At 31.4% G+C, this 17,172-nt stretch overlaps 2 protein-coding genes across 3 annotated transcripts; both read left to right on the top strand.

Annotated features, from left to right (window-relative positions):
- Window positions 1-457: 457 nt before the first annotated feature.
- LOC100815469 (probable protein phosphatase 2C 62) lies at window positions 458-6,434 on the top strand. 2 transcript variants are annotated; one of them, XM_014768080.3, is made up of 10 exons: window positions 458-891; window positions 1,011-1,586; window positions 1,705-2,354; window positions 2,544-2,674; window positions 3,094-3,160; window positions 3,883-3,970; window positions 4,311-4,492; window positions 5,231-5,374; window positions 5,597-5,725; window positions 6,146-6,434. In XM_014768080.3, the coding sequence occupies exons 1-10, from the start codon at window positions 684-686 to the stop codon at window positions 6,305-6,307; spliced, it is 2,337 nt and encodes a 778-aa protein (XP_014623566.1). In that variant the 5' UTR covers window positions 458-683; the 3' UTR covers window positions 6,308-6,434. The 2 variants fall into 2 exon arrangements, with proteins under 2 accessions (XP_014623566.1, XP_003547076.1); XM_003547028.5 differs by having other exon boundaries at window positions 459-891; window positions 4,323-4,492.
- A 7,385-nt stretch (window positions 6,435-13,819) lies between these two features.
- LOC100815286 (non-specific lipid transfer protein GPI-anchored 31) lies at window positions 13,820-15,519 on the top strand. The gene is made up of 3 exons (XM_003547563.5): window positions 13,820-14,276; window positions 14,457-14,483; window positions 15,201-15,519. Exons 1-3 carry the CDS (start codon window positions 13,928-13,930, stop codon window positions 15,356-15,358), a joined length of 534 nt encoding a protein of 177 aa, XP_003547611.1. The 5' UTR covers window positions 13,820-13,927; the 3' UTR covers window positions 15,359-15,519.
- Window positions 15,520-17,172: the final 1,653 nt, after the last annotated feature.

Here is a 17,172-nt window from a genome sequence, read left to right as displayed (position 1 = left end):
TAAATTTTTAAATAATAAGATGATCAAATTAAATTTAAAAAATAAATTAGAAGATGATAAAAATGTAATTAAATCTAAAATATATCAAGAAATTTTTTAATTTATGTATTGGTAGAGTAAAAACATTTACATTATTAACTAATAAAAGGTAATTGAGGTATAAAAAGCAGTTATTATAAATGATAGAGAATATAAAAAACACACTATTTAAAATACATTTTTTTATTGATTGAAATTTAATCACCAAATTGTATGATTATTATTTCTTATTTATTTATATTTTTAATAAATTTTAAATACTAAAAAAATTAACAAATGCATTAATATTATTATTATTATATAAAAGAAAAGAATACATTCTAATTAAATTGATTATATTTTAATACGTTAGCAAGCACGTTGTTGTTTATCTTATAGTTAGTTGTTCTACTTCACAAATTTAAGTAGATTTTATTTGCTTTTTATTTTTTGGGAGGTAATACAAAGACAGCATGATCACATTGATGGATGTAAGGTGGAGAAGATTCAGGAATCCCTATGTTTTCTGTCTGTAATATCAATGTTGTCCACTTCTCCTTCCATTCCTCCACCGTCATAAACCCACCCACAAACAATGGAAATCAAATCATGCTTAGTTAATACTACAACATTGAAAAACAATTAATAAAATAGAACTTGATGAAATGGCTCTTCTCTTCTCCAGAAGCTTCCATTGTCTCTGGTTACCATGCTGCAATGTTCCACCAAAATCTTCTGAAAGGCTTCGAATTTATGCTCCTATTCCACTTCCCAAACCTTGGGTCAGCTTCACACACCATACCCGCCTGCTTCCCAATGCCACTTCTTCCCCAAACTCTGATCCTGAAGATTTTGATATTCTCTCTTCAACTGGTATCGTGCTTTTGCTCTCAAAGACTCTTGCTTTTTTCATTTCTATTTATTGGGTTTTTCTTACTTTTCCATTTTGGTTAGTGGGTTATTTATATTTTGCAATATGGTTATTTTGGCAGAACATTCCGATGGTAGTTTTGTGTTCCGGTTCGCCAGTGCTAATGAGATTAGAGAACAATTAGATGAATTGAACAAAAAGAAAAAATCAGATGCATTGAACAAAAAGAAAAAGAAACTCGCTCGTGAGGGTGTTTTGGAAGAAGGCAAAGCTGGTGTTCGAGCTTTGGTGAGTGAAAGTGTTAAAAAATTGAACACTGAGGTTGATCGTACTTTAGGGGGTGAAATTGAGTCTTCTTCAACTGTAGTAGTTGATGTTGCTGATCAAAACCCTCAGCTTCTCTTGAATGAAAAGGAGGGTGATGTTCTTGATAGTGATTCTGGGCCACCAGTGACCAATGATTTGCAAAAGATCGATAGACATTTGAAGTTGGATTCAGTGGAGGATGGCGATGGTCAACGTGGAATTTCAAGTGAAGATGTTGGTACTGAGAGTAATGGTGTCCCGAGTGCGTCTGAGGCGGATTCAGAACTTGATAGTCACCGAGAAGCTGTAGTTTCAACTGTTGCTACTGAGGCTGATGTGGTTTCTGATCTGAAGAGTGACGCTTTTGCAGAAGTTGAAGAGGAAGAAGAAGGTGATGTTGTGGCTTATTTAGTGCCTTCTTGGTCAACATTATCCATTGAAGTTTTTAATAGTTATTGGTCTGTTTGTCAGGTAGAAGGCTAACATTGAAGTTGCTCATCTCTCTACAGCTGGCAAGAGTTATGGTGTAGATAGAACGACAAACAACCTGGCTGCTGCTGTTGATGCTGAGTTAAGTGAATTGGTGCCGGAATCCACTTTTTTAGATTCTGAACAAGTTGGTGACAGTGCATCAAACAACCAGACTGATGCTGTGAATGCTGAATCAAGTGAATTGGTTCCAGAATCCACTTGTTTAGAGTCTGAACAAGTTAGTTATAGTGCAACAAACAACCAGACTGATGCTGTGGATGCAGAATTAAGTGAATTGGTGCCAGAATCCACTTCTTTAGAGTCTGAACAAGCTGGTTATAGTGAAACAAACAACCTGACTGATGGTGTTGATGCCAACTTAAGTGATTTGATGCCAGTATCCACTTCTTTAGAGTCTGAACAAGTTGGTTATGGTGCAACAAACAACCTGATTGCTGCTGTGGATGCCAACATAAGTGAATTGTTGCCAGAATCCACTTCTGCAGAGTCTGAACAAGTTGGTTATAGTGAAACAAACAACATGACTAGTGGTGTTGATGCTGACTTAAGTGAATTGACGCCAGTATCCTCTTCTTTAGAGTCTGAACTAGTAGCTAATGATGAAGAAACAGCTCACCTCATTGTGGATGACTTCATCAATGCAAGTAAAATGGGAAAGTCAGAATTGGTTAGTCTTATTCCCTTTTCCTACAGACACTAACATTTACTTTTTCCTGTGCACGTGGTTTTGTTTGAGTGCATTTGGCTATCCAACTATATTGACCTTAACTGCTGAAAATATCCCCTTCAAGGATTGCTTTTTACTGATTCATTCACTACAGTTTCTAGTATGATTTGTGTGCTATTTTATGTTTAGTCACTTGACGAGGTTCCATCCTCAAATTTGGAAAACAACATAGATGTTGACAACACCGAAAGAAGTGATTATGAAAGCACATCACAGCTTACTGTGCCACAGATACTTTCAGCTGAGGTGGCTAGTCATGGGTATGCCAACTATCTTCTTTCTTTTCTGTATTCTAAATTATGTTCACTCTTTCTTCTTGTGGTCTACAGTACTGATTTATGAAATGTATTCCCACCTGTGAAAAGTTTCTCCTTTTTCCATCGAAAAGAATGTTTAGGAACTTGATCTACTCACTGAATTTGGTGATAAAGTGATGATAATTTTCAAATCTTGGAGTGTTATAGAAGTTATATGTGGTGCAAGTAATACATTGCTGTTAGTGAGGAATGAAACACAATAGTTCGCAATGGTCATCTAATTCTACTAAAAACAAAATGCAGAAATCAAACCATTATAGATGCAAGTATCTAGGTTTGATGCATGGCATGATGAACTTCTTGGAATTTGGATATGACCCCTGTTTCATGGTTCTTTGCATTGGTTACTTGCATGTACACAGGGAAAAAACTTCAAAAACGGAGCTTTTCCTAATTTCTGGTGCTGCATGCTTGCCTCATCCCTCTAAGGTACCTTCCATACTTCAATATCATGACTCATTCTGCTCAGTTAATAGGGATGAAAATGAAGCATGTTAAGCTTACAAATGACACTGTTGGGATTTTAGTATCATAGTTAAATCAAATTCTAAGAAAAAAAATGAATGATTCAAGTTGTGTTTTCTATATTATGCTAGGGAGTAATAACAGGTTTGCTCCTCTGTTAATAATTAATCACTATTGTGAATTTGTGATTGTTTCCCCTTTCCTTTTTTGATAAAATTCTTCTTTTACAAAATTCATTACTGTGATTGTTCTTGTTTCTGTTTTGGTATCATTGATATGTTTGATGTTTTTAAAGTGAAAATAGTTATACCCAAAATACGGGAAGACTGTTACATTAAATAAATAAATAAATCTGGGAGTACTCATGTCAGATGTGTATATCCTGTAGATAGAAGAAAATGAGGATTGTTAAATTCTATTGGATGGTAATGGCACTTGAAGGGTAGTGACAAACTCTAATTTTTTGGTCAGCAGGATATGGCATCTTTGTTAGAAGTTGATGCTCCCAAATGCATTATTTAGTTTACTCAGATCTATAAGCAATGTAATCAGTGCAAATCCTTCTAACCTAGGAATTTGACATTTTATTGCATGTATATAATCATGAACATGTGCATGGCATTTGAATTGATGTTTGACTTGAATCCTGAATGACAGATGATAAGCCAACTAATAACAAGTTTCAGGCATTGACAGGTCGAGAGGATGCTTATTTCATTTCTCACCAAAACTGGCTAGCTGTGGCTGATGGAGTTGGTCAGTGGTCACTTGAAGGTATCCTTTCTACAATATTTGGAAATCCATAAAATTGCAGCATTAGTATGCCTTCGTTTTTGCCCCTTCTGTGTGTCTGGTACGAAATTGCTGTATAGAATGTTAGCTTATTACTGTCTACAGTGGTCCGATCTAATCACCTAATGTCATTTCTTGAAATTAGGCTTGTTCCCCATTTTGTAAATTTTGAACCTGCATATACTATCTTCCTCTATTGGACTGAATGAATTGTGCCTAGCATCCATTATATGCTTCCCATAGCTTGCCAGTTGCCACTATCAGAACTCTGATCTTTAGTCTTTCTCAGTTTTAATCTATACTTAGAACTCATACATCTTAGAAAATTGCACAGGGAGCAATGCTGGACTGTATATCAGGGAACTCATTGAAAAATGTGAAAATATTGTGTCAAATTATGAAAACAATTCAACGATAGAACCTGCAGAAGTTATCACCAGAGGTGCTGCTGAAACACAATCTCCAGGATCATGTTCTATTTTGGTTACTAATTTTGATGGACAGGTATATGGCTAACTGTTTTAGCTAACTGGTTTAAATTAGAATGGAGTAAGTAGCTCAAATGAATGATGGAAGTACACGATCAAGTGAATTCTGAGTTATTCATTCAATTGATACTACAATTTTAATTTTTAACTACCTCACAGAAATAATTTGATAGTGGCAACTTTGTAAATTGGGCTATAATGCAACAAGATCTTTAATTGGGTCTTCAATCTCTTCAAAGGTTCTTTGATAACCTCATTTATGTGGATATCTATTATTTTCCATGTGTCTTGGCCAAAGTTCAATAAGGTCACTCGGGAATTTATGGAGTTTTTTCTTCTTTTCTTTTGTCCTGGCTATAATATTTGTCCTATTTCTTTGCAGTTTAATCTTTTGAAATGACTATTTCATTTGCTGGGTCAGAGTCCATATGCTTGTTTTGCATGTCATTCAAGTTTGTTCATATTATACTAGGCAATATGAAAATATGTCTAGTTAAACATGTGACTGATGCAAGTATCCCATTACCCTGTCCAAAGCAGAGATAAATCATGTTTCCTGGCCACTTAAATCTCAGATTGCAAAGATAGGTTGGGTTTGGTTGTGTTGCATTGCATTGCAAAGACAAGCCACTAAAAGCTGAAATAGATTATACTTTTTGGTATAATTGTGCTCAGCAACTAGAAATTTATAAATATAAACCCACCCCCTGTGGTAAATTTTTCATGTGAATCATCTATAGGAATTTATTTGCAGGTCCTTCATGCAGCCAATGTGGGGAACACTGGATTTATCATTATAAGAGATGGTTCCATCTTTAAAAAATCAACTCCAATGTTTCATGAATTCAACTTTCCATTACAGATAGTTAAAGGAGATGATCCCTCAGAACTCATTGAGGTACGTAATCTAACCTGTAGCATTTTGTCATATTCACCTGACATGATAAATATTTGGAAACATTACTCAGTTATGCATTGCTTGAACAGTGAGGCTCTAAAGTTTAGAAGTGACATAAGAGGATTTTAGACTACTAAATAATTAATATTCATTAAACCTAAAATATTAATTTGGACAGATTTTATTTAATATGCTAGCAACTCAAGGTAAAACGTGTTTCAGGGATACACAATGGATCTACATGATGGTGATGTGATAGTAACTGCCACAAATGGCCTCTTCGACAATCTCTATGAGCAAGAAATAGCATCAATTATATCAAAATCATTAGAAGCTAGCTTGACACCTCAGGTTGATTCACTTTATGCCCTTCTTTTAATTTTGGATCTGACTATCTTTCCCTTTTTAAGCATTTTCTTCTCAACGTTATCTAATATAGATATATTTATCATGTATCACTGAAATTCGTCATCTCAACTCCCTGGGTGAGAAAATAAATCATTTATCTTGTTGAGAAACACAAAAAGTACAGAACATTTTTCAAAAAATTCATCTATGAAAACAACCAACTTATTGCTAACATATTAGATTTTCCTTTTTGACACCATTTGGGAATATTTTATTGTGAATTATCCTGTTGAAACATATCTCCGCAAAATCTAGGTCAGTATCATGTTCACGATGTGTTAATGAAACCGGTTCTTCTAGGGTCTTAACTCTCTAAAACACTTGATAGCTTATGCTTACATGTTCCGGTGAGGTAACTTGCAGGAAATAGCAGAATTCCTGGCGACAAGGGCACAAGAGGTTGGAAGATCAACATCCATGAGAAGTCCTTTTGCTGATGCAGCCCAAGCTGTTGGCTATGTGGGATTCATTGGTGGCAAGCTTGATGATGTAACTGTTATAGTGTCATTAGTTCAACCTAGATAACTATTTCTCATTTTTTGTTGTGTTATCTACGTTTCATGTGTACATAGGAACCCAAGTTTTGTAAACTTGTTTGGGGATCAATTTGGTCCTCAACTGCATGACAATAACATTTTATGATTCCTATCTATTCTGTAAGTTTTCAGTCGTCTTTATTCTTATGGACAGTACTCGTGTAGTGGCAAAATGAACAGCAAAAATGGAAAGGGAAGAATAAAGAACGAAAATTTCAATACACATTTTCTTGTAGGCATAATTGTGCACAATTATATATTTAAGTGGTTCTGTTGGAGTAGAACAAGAAAAATTTTAACAAAATATTAGAGTATAAGTATGAGGTGAAATTTCACATTGGATAGAAATAAAAAAATAAATAAGGAGAAGATGAACTTAATGATCCTGATTAAAGTGTGATGTTATGTTTATTTTATAATTAAAACTAATCTAGAATTATCTTTTTTTTTTAACTACTTAGATCTTAAAATTGAAAAGTAGAGTCATAAAAGGACAATCATGGAGTACAACAATTGTGTAAATATGAGATCAAAGGATTTCACAACAATAATAATATTTTTGTTTTATTTTATTTATTTTTGTGTTACTTTTTATTGTGTGTTTTCGGTTCTTTATTATTAATGTATTTTTCCTTATCTCTCTTATCACATTAATGATTTTAAGTTTTAAATATATATTTATTTCTTAAGATGATCTTATGTGACTGATTAATTACTTTTGGTAGAAGATATTTGTGGTCACTCCACTTAAAAATTATAATGATGAATTTATTAGTTTCAATCTTTTGTAAACTTATTCAATGGTGAATAAATGAGAACTTGATTGATTTATTTTCTTATTATTACATTCTTCAATATTTCTATTGAGTTAAACATTAATTAGTTTGAATATTTTCTACACCCAGCATCTTTAATTTAAACAAAAAGAAATCACTCTTCATTTATTTAGATTAACGTAAAATAAAGGACGATTATGTGCTTGACGGTTTTTTTCAAATGCAAATAAAAATTTCCACTAGTCTTCTTCTTGTTGTGTCGGACTCAGTTTCAATCTTGTTGGTATACATTTGTCAATTTTGCAATTCACGTTCCATCAAACGTCAATGCTCTAGTGAAGAAAAAGAAAAAAAAAAGCATTGCTCTTGTAAACTACCAATGGCACCAAACCTGTGAAACCTTTTCCCGACCACCTTTGACACCGCAAGCCACCCATTAACCTATGCCTGTAAACTTGTTGTATTTCAATGAAGAGGAAAAAGGAATCCCAATAACAACGGAAAAATGAAAAATTGGAAAATTTTGGTACAAACAAAAAGGAAGAACAAAGGAGAAACAAACAATCTAATAGAACAATTTAATGGTAGAAAAGAGAGAGAATGAGAGGAGAAACATGCAACCTAGCGACCACTGTGGTATGCATTGTAACCTCCTTACTGAAACCGAGGTTCAACACAACAAGAAAGAAAATTTTGTTGGATTAATTTTTTTTCATTAAATCGATAAATAACTTGTAAGCAACTACATAACTTAGCAGGATTCTCCTATTATGATAAATTTGTTCAAAAATTATGAAGAAACTCCAACATATAAATGACTATATATTATCCTAGAAATGTTTCTCTATTTTGAATTTTGCCTTCTATCGAGTCTCTTTTGCAACTCATTACAACAATCACTTATATAAATCAAAATAAAATTAGACAAATTTTATTTAACAATATTGATCAAGAGTAAAATACATGTGCACTATACCGCTTGCAAGTACCCTTTTCCATCTGAATATTATACATCAAAAGAGTTAGTTTATAATATATTATCTTTATTATTTGATCGTTGAAAATGATTTTATTTAAACAAAATTTTATACAAGGGAGAACATTAAAAGAAAAATTCAGTAAGACTTATTTTGCGAAATGTGTTTCTAAACTCATAAAAAATTCACAAACTATTAACTTGTTGGTCATTAATATTTTTCCACTCTTTTTCATTTGGATCTAATTAATTATTATTGTCATCATTAATTTGATTTGCAAACATATTCGATAATATGTGAAAAAAAGAAAAATAAAGAAATATATTTGGACAAAGAATTTAAGAAAAATAAAAAAATGTTATTCAATTATTAATATTTGTTTATTACATAATGCATGAATACTCTCTTTTTTTCTAATAATTTTAATAACTTTGTTCATGAAGATTCTCATAACAAATTATTACTACTTGTCCAGACAATTTTGCAAGCAAGAGTCTACTGCGTGTGCTGCAAGGCCACGAACATCTCATGTAAAACCAAATATAAATAACATGTAAGAATATATTAACACAATTATAAAATCTTAAAAAATAGATCAATGTTGTAAAATAATAAATACCTTTGTTGTTGTCAATAAACTTTTCAAATGATACAATTGTGAGTAACATTAATAAAATTTTCATCACATTTGTTTGCCTGACAATTACGAAGACATTTTTTTATACCAAGGTCTAATTAAAAATAGAGGCCAACATAATAGGACATAACCGGTATCTACAGACTTAATTTATACAAATGGTGAAACGTAATTTGTTTGTGCCAAGCACACTATAATCATGATGATAATCGCAATCACATCTCTGATAGTTTTCAACTCATTATTTGCCATAACTCTTCTCTCTATCTTTACACTCTCTCAAAATTTCATGTAAACGCTAAATTCTTGTTGTGATGTTTCAACAAAAATTAACATCAATTTATAGGCACAAAATAATGCATGTAAAATAGCTTTAATTTCTTAACAAAATTGTGCATCAAACACTCCCAAGATTTTGTATTATATCAATTTAACTTGCATTTTTCAACGATAATATATATATATATATATATATATATATATTATCGTTGAATAATCAAAATGTTCTTTTGAGTCATGATATGTTTTAACATGACAAATTGACACAATTAATAAAAAAAGGTAAATGAGTAAAACAAACATAAAAAATAAATTATATAGTATAATATGTCAAGAATATAAATTGCATTAATTTTAGATTTCAATAATGTAAGAATTATTCTAATTAATTAATTTACAACTCAAAAGGAACACTGAATAATATAATTTAACAAAATAAAGTAATTAGGATATCATTTATTCATCATTGAAGGATTTTACAAAAGATTAAAATTAAATAAATTTATCATTATAATATTTTTTTTTTTTAGGTAAAGACAATAGGTATTTTTTACAATAGGCAACTTTGCTAAAGTGGAAAAACAAAAGTCAAACATCAACAATAAGACTAGGACTGAGGGAGAAAGGACACAATTGAGGGAGAAAGCAACAATAATAGGTATTTTTTACAATATGACAAATAGAAGCCACCCCCAATGAAAAGAAAACCTAGATGACCTAAGAAGGCTAGGAGAAAGAACACAATTGAGGGAGAAAACAGTAACAATAGAACTAGGATGAAAAGGAATTTTCTCATTGGTACTTGTATGAGATGTGGCCTTGAAGGTCACAAGAGTAAGGGCTGCAATAATGGTGGTGTGTCACCTAAACCCAAAAAATGGAAACCCTCACCTGAAGTTGTTGTTACTCCTACTGCAGCTGCAACAACTAAAAAAACAGTATACTAATATTTTTGGTGATCTATTTTTTATTTAGAAACCATTTACTCTTAAACATCAATATAGTAACTTATTTTAATTTCATTCATTCAATGCATGAAGAAATGGTTGCTCTCCAAATGCACTAGTCACTGAAGAGGTTGTAATTGAAGTTACACCACCGGCAGCTGTTGTTGAAGCTGCCAATGTCCCCACATTTGTACCACTTGCACCTATAGTCAAACCAACTCTTATTCGACTTGCAAATACTCCTATGGTTAGAGTTTCATTTCCAAGTGGAGTATCTCTAAGAGTGTCACAGTCAAGCTTGATGAGCTTCATTTCTACACCATGTAACCAACAACCTCAACCCCCTTCATTTCTAGCAGAATCAATGTGTTTTAGACGTATTTTGGATATATTTTTAAAAATTTCTATTATGATAGTGACTTTGTGGCATGCTTTGGTGTCTTTGTTTTTTTAGTAATGTACAATCATGGTAGAAATTTTACTACTACTTGGAAAGTTGGGTATGTTATGTGTAATGAACAACAATTTTATGTTCTATGAATGCTCGTTTTAGCTTTATGGACTATGTGCATGTTATCTTTATTTCATGGATGATTCTGCTACTAAATGCATGTTATCACTTATCTGGTGGACTAATTATTATCGGTTAGTAATATTTATTAGGGATCATTCTGTCAGTAAGTATATACGTTTTGATGGGAAATTTTTAGAAGAAAAGTTCATCTATACGTAACCATTATGTTTGTTGCTTCAAAAATCAATACATTTAAAAAGTGATAATTTAGTTCAAAATGATGTGGAAAGTCACTGTGCACAAGTGTACTTACCACATGGATGAGTATGAGTCACATAGACCACGTCCATTAACGGAGGCGAAAATTTTTTAACGTTGGATCAAATTGTCGTGACATTTAACATTTGTGGATTAAATAGATAATTTTCATAATACAAGGATGAAATTGTCCGCAAATGTAAACTACAGGAACTAAATTGACCATTTATCCTTTTTTAGTAGTTGAAAACTATTTTTGACACCTAATTGCTAACGACTATTTTTGTTGGCTAGCGTAACAAAATTAGACTAGAAAGCAACCAAGGATCATACCTATTTCATAGAAGACCAAGTTAGGTGAAGATTTGAGTGTGGAAAATAATTTTCCTAGGCCAAATGCACATGAAGTCATGATTTCTTAAAAAATAAGAGAAATGTATAATGGAACTTAACAATTGTCTTTTTTATATGAAGTATATGAAGCAAACGGATCAAAATATGGGACAATGTTCAAGACAATTTTCATAAAGACTACCCATGATGGAAGTATGTTTCCAAAACTTCCAAACATGGGTAGTTATCAAAAAATGACTTATGTTCTTAATTCCTTATAAAATATTATAAATAGTAGAAAACATGATGTAAATAAGTCTTAGACCAAAACAATCAAAATGATATTTTTTAGTAATTTATCTTTTATTTAACTTTTTTTTACCTCTTTCCCTTTAAGCTTTCAATCATTTATAACTTTCTTTTCCTACAATTTTCATAGGAGTAACGTAATATAAAAACTTTAGTTCAACAAGTGTTAAAAAGTTCGTTGGAGTGGATTAGGAACTCAATTAAAAAATAAAATTCCTTCTTCAATCGTCTAAAAAAAATTACTCATTGATAATTAATCGACAGAATGAGGGGTCAATTGACTAATTTTTACACCAACAAATAAGTACCTATGAGTACGGGGAATGCATGGAGTGGATATTTATTCAGCCAGGTGGGTAGTGAGGAGATACTACCAGTATCCACCTCACCGTAGTGGCATCCTTGTTGACTTAGCACTTAGATTGAGGATGAGATAATTCGTTATATTTATACCAATTATGCCTTAAGCCAAATCTAGAATAAGTTTATAGTATAAAAATCTTTACAATGATAATACAAGCAAATTAAACTTATTTACTTTATTATAAGAGTAAAATAGTTAATACATTATCATTTATGATAAGTTTATCAACTCTTTCCATAACTATTTTAAATTCACGTTATTGATGATTTTTAACTGACCAACAGTTTAAAAATTTGTACATTAGAAATACACAAAAATTAAACTCATTGTATATATGAATTTAATTAAATACACTAGAAGTATAATTTCTTGATATTATTACCCAATCATAGATTAACATGTATGACATTATTTATTTTTATAATAATTAATTCCAAAATTATATTTAGACTAATTTTTAATTATTTAATAATATAATTTTTATTCTAACAATGTATAGAAAATAAATTCTATTTATATAATGTATTGTTTTTTTTATCATGCTTTATATAATATTTTTCTATTTCTTTCTATTTCATTTTCCACATTATTTTTCTTATATCTCATTACTGTATATTTTGTTATAAAAATATATAATTGTTGCAATCTTATTAACTCAAGTTAAGTTAGCCGCTCCGAATTTGACACTGTTAAGTGTTAACCCTTGTATGAACGTGTCAATTTGATGACTTTTCCCCACAGAACTTAGAAGTCTAAAAAAAACCGAGTTTGACTGGAATGGAAATTGGGAAGCAACATCACACGTTCACATTGATACTTTGAAAGATTTCTAAATCTGTCATATGTCATGCGTGGTGGGTGATGAGGGAAACTTACAACAGGCGGACACGTACACATTATGCATTTTAAGAGTGAAAATAACACACTTTCTTTTCTTTTAACTAAGGTTACTTTTGAGTTAAAAGTGAAAGTCTAATTCCTTTTTGTTACCATAGGAAAAGAGAAGAATAAAAGAGAATTGTGTAAAAGTGTAGTGTGCATGTGTGTTTAGTTATGTAAAATTGTGAAGGTATTTTTTAATTTTAATGTGAATTTTATGTCTTTTATTTCTTACTTATCAAATAATTTTAAAATATGTTTTCATTGTTTCATTTCATTTTTTTTCCCACAATCAAATACATACTAATTTCTTTAAGTTACTAACATTCATATAATAGATTAACATCTTCTGATACGTTTTTTCATACTCGTGAATTTGCTATCAAATTATGAGATTAATTATTGAAACATAAAAATTACAAAAATAAATTTTATTTCTTTTAATAAAATCTTCACTGTAAGTAAAAACAGAAAATCCAATCCTATCGACTATCAAATGCACTGGAGCATGTCATATGTGCTGGAACTTGTTGGCCGTATATTTTTTAGGTTTAATTATTTATTTGGTTTTTATAATTTTATTATTTGTATTTTTTAGTTTTTATAGTTTTAAAATAGTTTTTTTAATTCTTATAAATTTACATTTTAATTCTCTTTTAGTCTCTAATGATTTTTATAATTCTTTTAATTTATATTTTAATTTTTTTAGTTCTTATAATTTAAAAACAATATTTTTAGTCTCTATATTTTTTATTTAATTCATTTCTAATTTTTATCATCAAAATATGAGTAATATTATCACTTATAATTAACAACAACAATATTAATAAATAATTCATAATTAATTTATCGTAAGATAATTTATAATAAAAAAATAATTGATAATTTATAATTAATTTGTAGTTAATTATATATATATATATATTTAATAAGAATTAAAAAATAATTAAAATACAAATTATAAAAACTAAAAAAAATATTTTTAAATTATAAGAATTAAAAGAGAATTAAAATATTAAGTATAAGAAATAAAAAATTACTTTTAAACTATAAGAATTAAAAAAATTAAAATATAAATGATAGAAATTAAAAAATTACTTTTAAATTATAAATATTAAAAAATAAGAATCTAAAACTATAGAAATCAAATTATTAATTTAATTTTTTTATATACTTAAAAATAATTAATTGTAAATATTAATTACACTAATAATACGCTATATTTGTTCTGACACTCATCAGTGATGAGTATGACATATATCTCCAACATAAAGGACCACCTCACCCTCCCCCTCCATTACTCCCACTGCATCTTCTTCAAATTCCTGTCCTGAAGATGACAGCAAAGTGGTATCTCATTGTGTGTGTTGTAGCGATCTGGGCCGTTGATCTGGGTTCATCATCACACCATGCCCGTGCCCCAGCACCAGCACCGTCAGTGGAGTGTTCAAACCTGGTATTGACCTTATCGGATTGCCTCACCTTCGTTAGCAACGGCAGCACCGTCACCAAGCCACAGGGAACATGCTGCTCTTCCTTGAAAACTGTGCTCAACACAGCCCCTAAGTGCCTCTGCGAGGCTTTCAACAGCAGCGCTCAGTTAGGTTTAGCCATCAATGTCACCAAGGCTGTCACGCTTCCCGCTGCTTGCAAACTCTCTACTCCTTCTGCCGCTAATTGTGGACGTGAGTTCTTTCTCTTCCCCCCATTTGGGTTTTCTCACGTTTTATTCTTCTGTGTGACTCATACGAGAGTATTTTCCTGGAAAGTTTTTTTTTCTTTTCTTTTTGACGTTCTGTTGAAGAAAAATTTCGATCCTTTCTAGATTTATGTCGGTAATGAGGTTTTTTTCCATGTTTTTGCAGTGTCTGCAACGCCTGCTGCTGCTCCTGGTATTTCCTAACACATTTTAATCCTTCTCGCTTCCCGTTTATGCCATGTACCATCTTTGGTTTCCTATTTTTATGTTCAGTTTTGTACCAAATTATTACGGTTGGGCTTGGTGGGGGTGTATATTTGTTTAGTCCCAAAATATTGAGGGCTATATCTGATTTGTTGTTTTCTTTCTTCTGGCTGTCTAGATAATCATTTTGTGGACAGTTTTCAAATTAATTAAACATCATTATATTGTATGTACTTGTGGAATGTGGACCTTACGGCATTTGCTATTTGCAGAATTTCTGTTCATGTGTGCATGCACTACTGACTTTCACAAAATTCTGTTTAAAGAATCGGGTCAATAATTTAAACTTGATTGTCGGCATTATTCATTCTTGTCAATAATTTAGTTCTTCTTTTCTTTTGGGGGATTTAGTGTATGTTTATTTGATTACGACAAAGAGGCATTTGATTTTCTTTACGGTACGGCATCATCAAGGTAGAAGGAAAATCAAAAGCTGTTATGTTATTCATCCTATATATATCTTCTGCGTGTCAATTAAGCATGTTATTCATCAATCACTTGTTCTTTTCCCACACATGCTAACCGTGTGTTAATAATCTATTGAGTTGTGTAAAAGATCTTGAAGCTTCTGATCTTTGTTGTTAGGTACTCAATTTCTCACATGATTGGTGTTTCTGATTTGAATCATTACAAATTTTGCTTGCAGGCCCCTCTCCTACATCTGCTACTGCAACTATTGGGACTCCAGGAGGAGCTCCATCATCAACTCCCGGGAACGCAGCATCAGCATTAATCCCCATATCAGCTGGATCCTCTATTGTTTGCCTTTTAGTAGCTCTATCTCTCGTTTCACTTTCAGAGTAGGGACATGACATTAGAGACTATTTTCATGTCTTCTGACTTTTCCATCTTCTATGTGAGACTTAATGAAGTAGATAAAGTCATTCAGTGACTCGAATTTATTTTGTGGTTGTATATTTATAACTTATAATATATATGTATATGAGTGAGTGATTTTAGCGTTATTATTAAATGCTGGAATGATATTGCTGTGTGATTTGATTTCTTGTTGACACACAAGGGAGAACATGTTTGTGGTTGAAATGTAATCTATAACCTTTAATAAGGGTTATTATCCTGATGTATACATTTTCTTAGATTATTTTATCCTTTAATTAATTTTAAAAACCATCTTTGGATCAAACAGTTATTAGAAAAAATAATTTCTCAAATGTAATTATTAGAAATAATAAATCTTTTAATGAGACAGTTATTTACATCTTTTAATTTAGAACTAAAAAATCAAAGAAATTGATAGTTAAAGCATGTACTGCCTGTTGTTTCCAACTAGTAACTAATAAAATGAAGGCCAACTCCATTTAGATACATGACCCACAAATGGTAGAAGAAGCTTCTTTCTTTTATGATCTTTATTGTCACAATAAGTCCACAACTAACTCCCCGTGCTACATTATTGCTAGACGTGGACTACCGCAAGATGTGCTTGAGAGCTTTCAACTGCAAGATTTTGAAATGGATCTACTTTGGCAATTGATTTAAATAAAAAGTTACTGATTTTTTTTTTGTGTGTGTGTGAACCAATTTGTTCAATCTTTACAAATGGAACTGATATTTCTTTCTTTGTTTTTCATCAGACCGACAAAATTTTGAGCCTTGCAAGCCATTAACTGATTTTATTTTTGGCACAAAATTATGATTGCTAACTTACACTGTTCGAAAGCGACCGCCATATTGTGGTCCTTTATCTAAGCTGAAAGGCATATATTTGCTGTCCACTTTTGGGCACGTACGTGAGAAATGAGGATGAATGCATTGCCACTATATTTCGCAATTCTTTGCCACGAAGCAAATGCCAAATTCGGTGATGATGTGGACCACATAATGTTTGTGTCTGCAACCAGGATTGGAAGATTTGGAGATCAATTTTCTATAGGGCTAGGACCAGGTGATTACCTATTCTTTTATCTCATCTCGTGAATGTATAAACTGAAAAGTAACAAAAATGACCATTTCTTGGAAGCATTCGAATAAAACATGGGAAGGCATCATCGACCCATAAAAGGGTGTTTTGGTGAAGCACCATTGATTGAACACACAATAAAGTAGATATATAATATTGCCAGATCTTGAAATTGAACCACTGAAGATGCCTGCCTGTTTGCTATGTCCTATTTCATAATTGGTATTATCATTATTGTTCTTAGCACATCAGATTACCCTATCTTTCCACATTCAAACTTATTGTTAGAAGCTTTTTTAAAAACAAGTTATTGTTTGATAATGTTTTTATTATATCATAAACCCAATATTTGCAATATATAATAAAATATATTCAATATTATTTAATCAATGCCCTTAAGGACACTCCTTAACAAAAACACTTAAGTTGTAAAATAACCATTCCAATTTCTTTAAAAGTGCATACCCTAGCGAAAGCATAAATAAGCTCCAAATTTTGAAGTAGGCACTTGCAACTAAATTAATTTCTGGCTATTTCTATTTGATCCAGGTCTTATGTGAGCAAATGCCAAGGGATTTGTAATGGTACATGTCACCGTGTCATTGAACGAGGCATGCTACTTCTGCTAGCATACTATTTTCTTGTTACACTCTTGACTCTTATTTCCCCTTTCTTTCTTCCTATTTCGGGATAACAA

This window comes from Glycine max, chromosome 15 (genome assembly GCF_000004515.6).
Source record: "Glycine max cultivar Williams 82 chromosome 15, Glycine_max_v4.0, whole genome shotgun sequence".
Classification (NCBI taxonomy): domain Eukaryota; kingdom Viridiplantae; phylum Streptophyta; class Magnoliopsida; order Fabales; family Fabaceae; genus Glycine; species Glycine max.
Note: the sequence above shows the minus strand (reverse complement) of the source record. Positions and strands in the feature narration are given on the sequence as shown.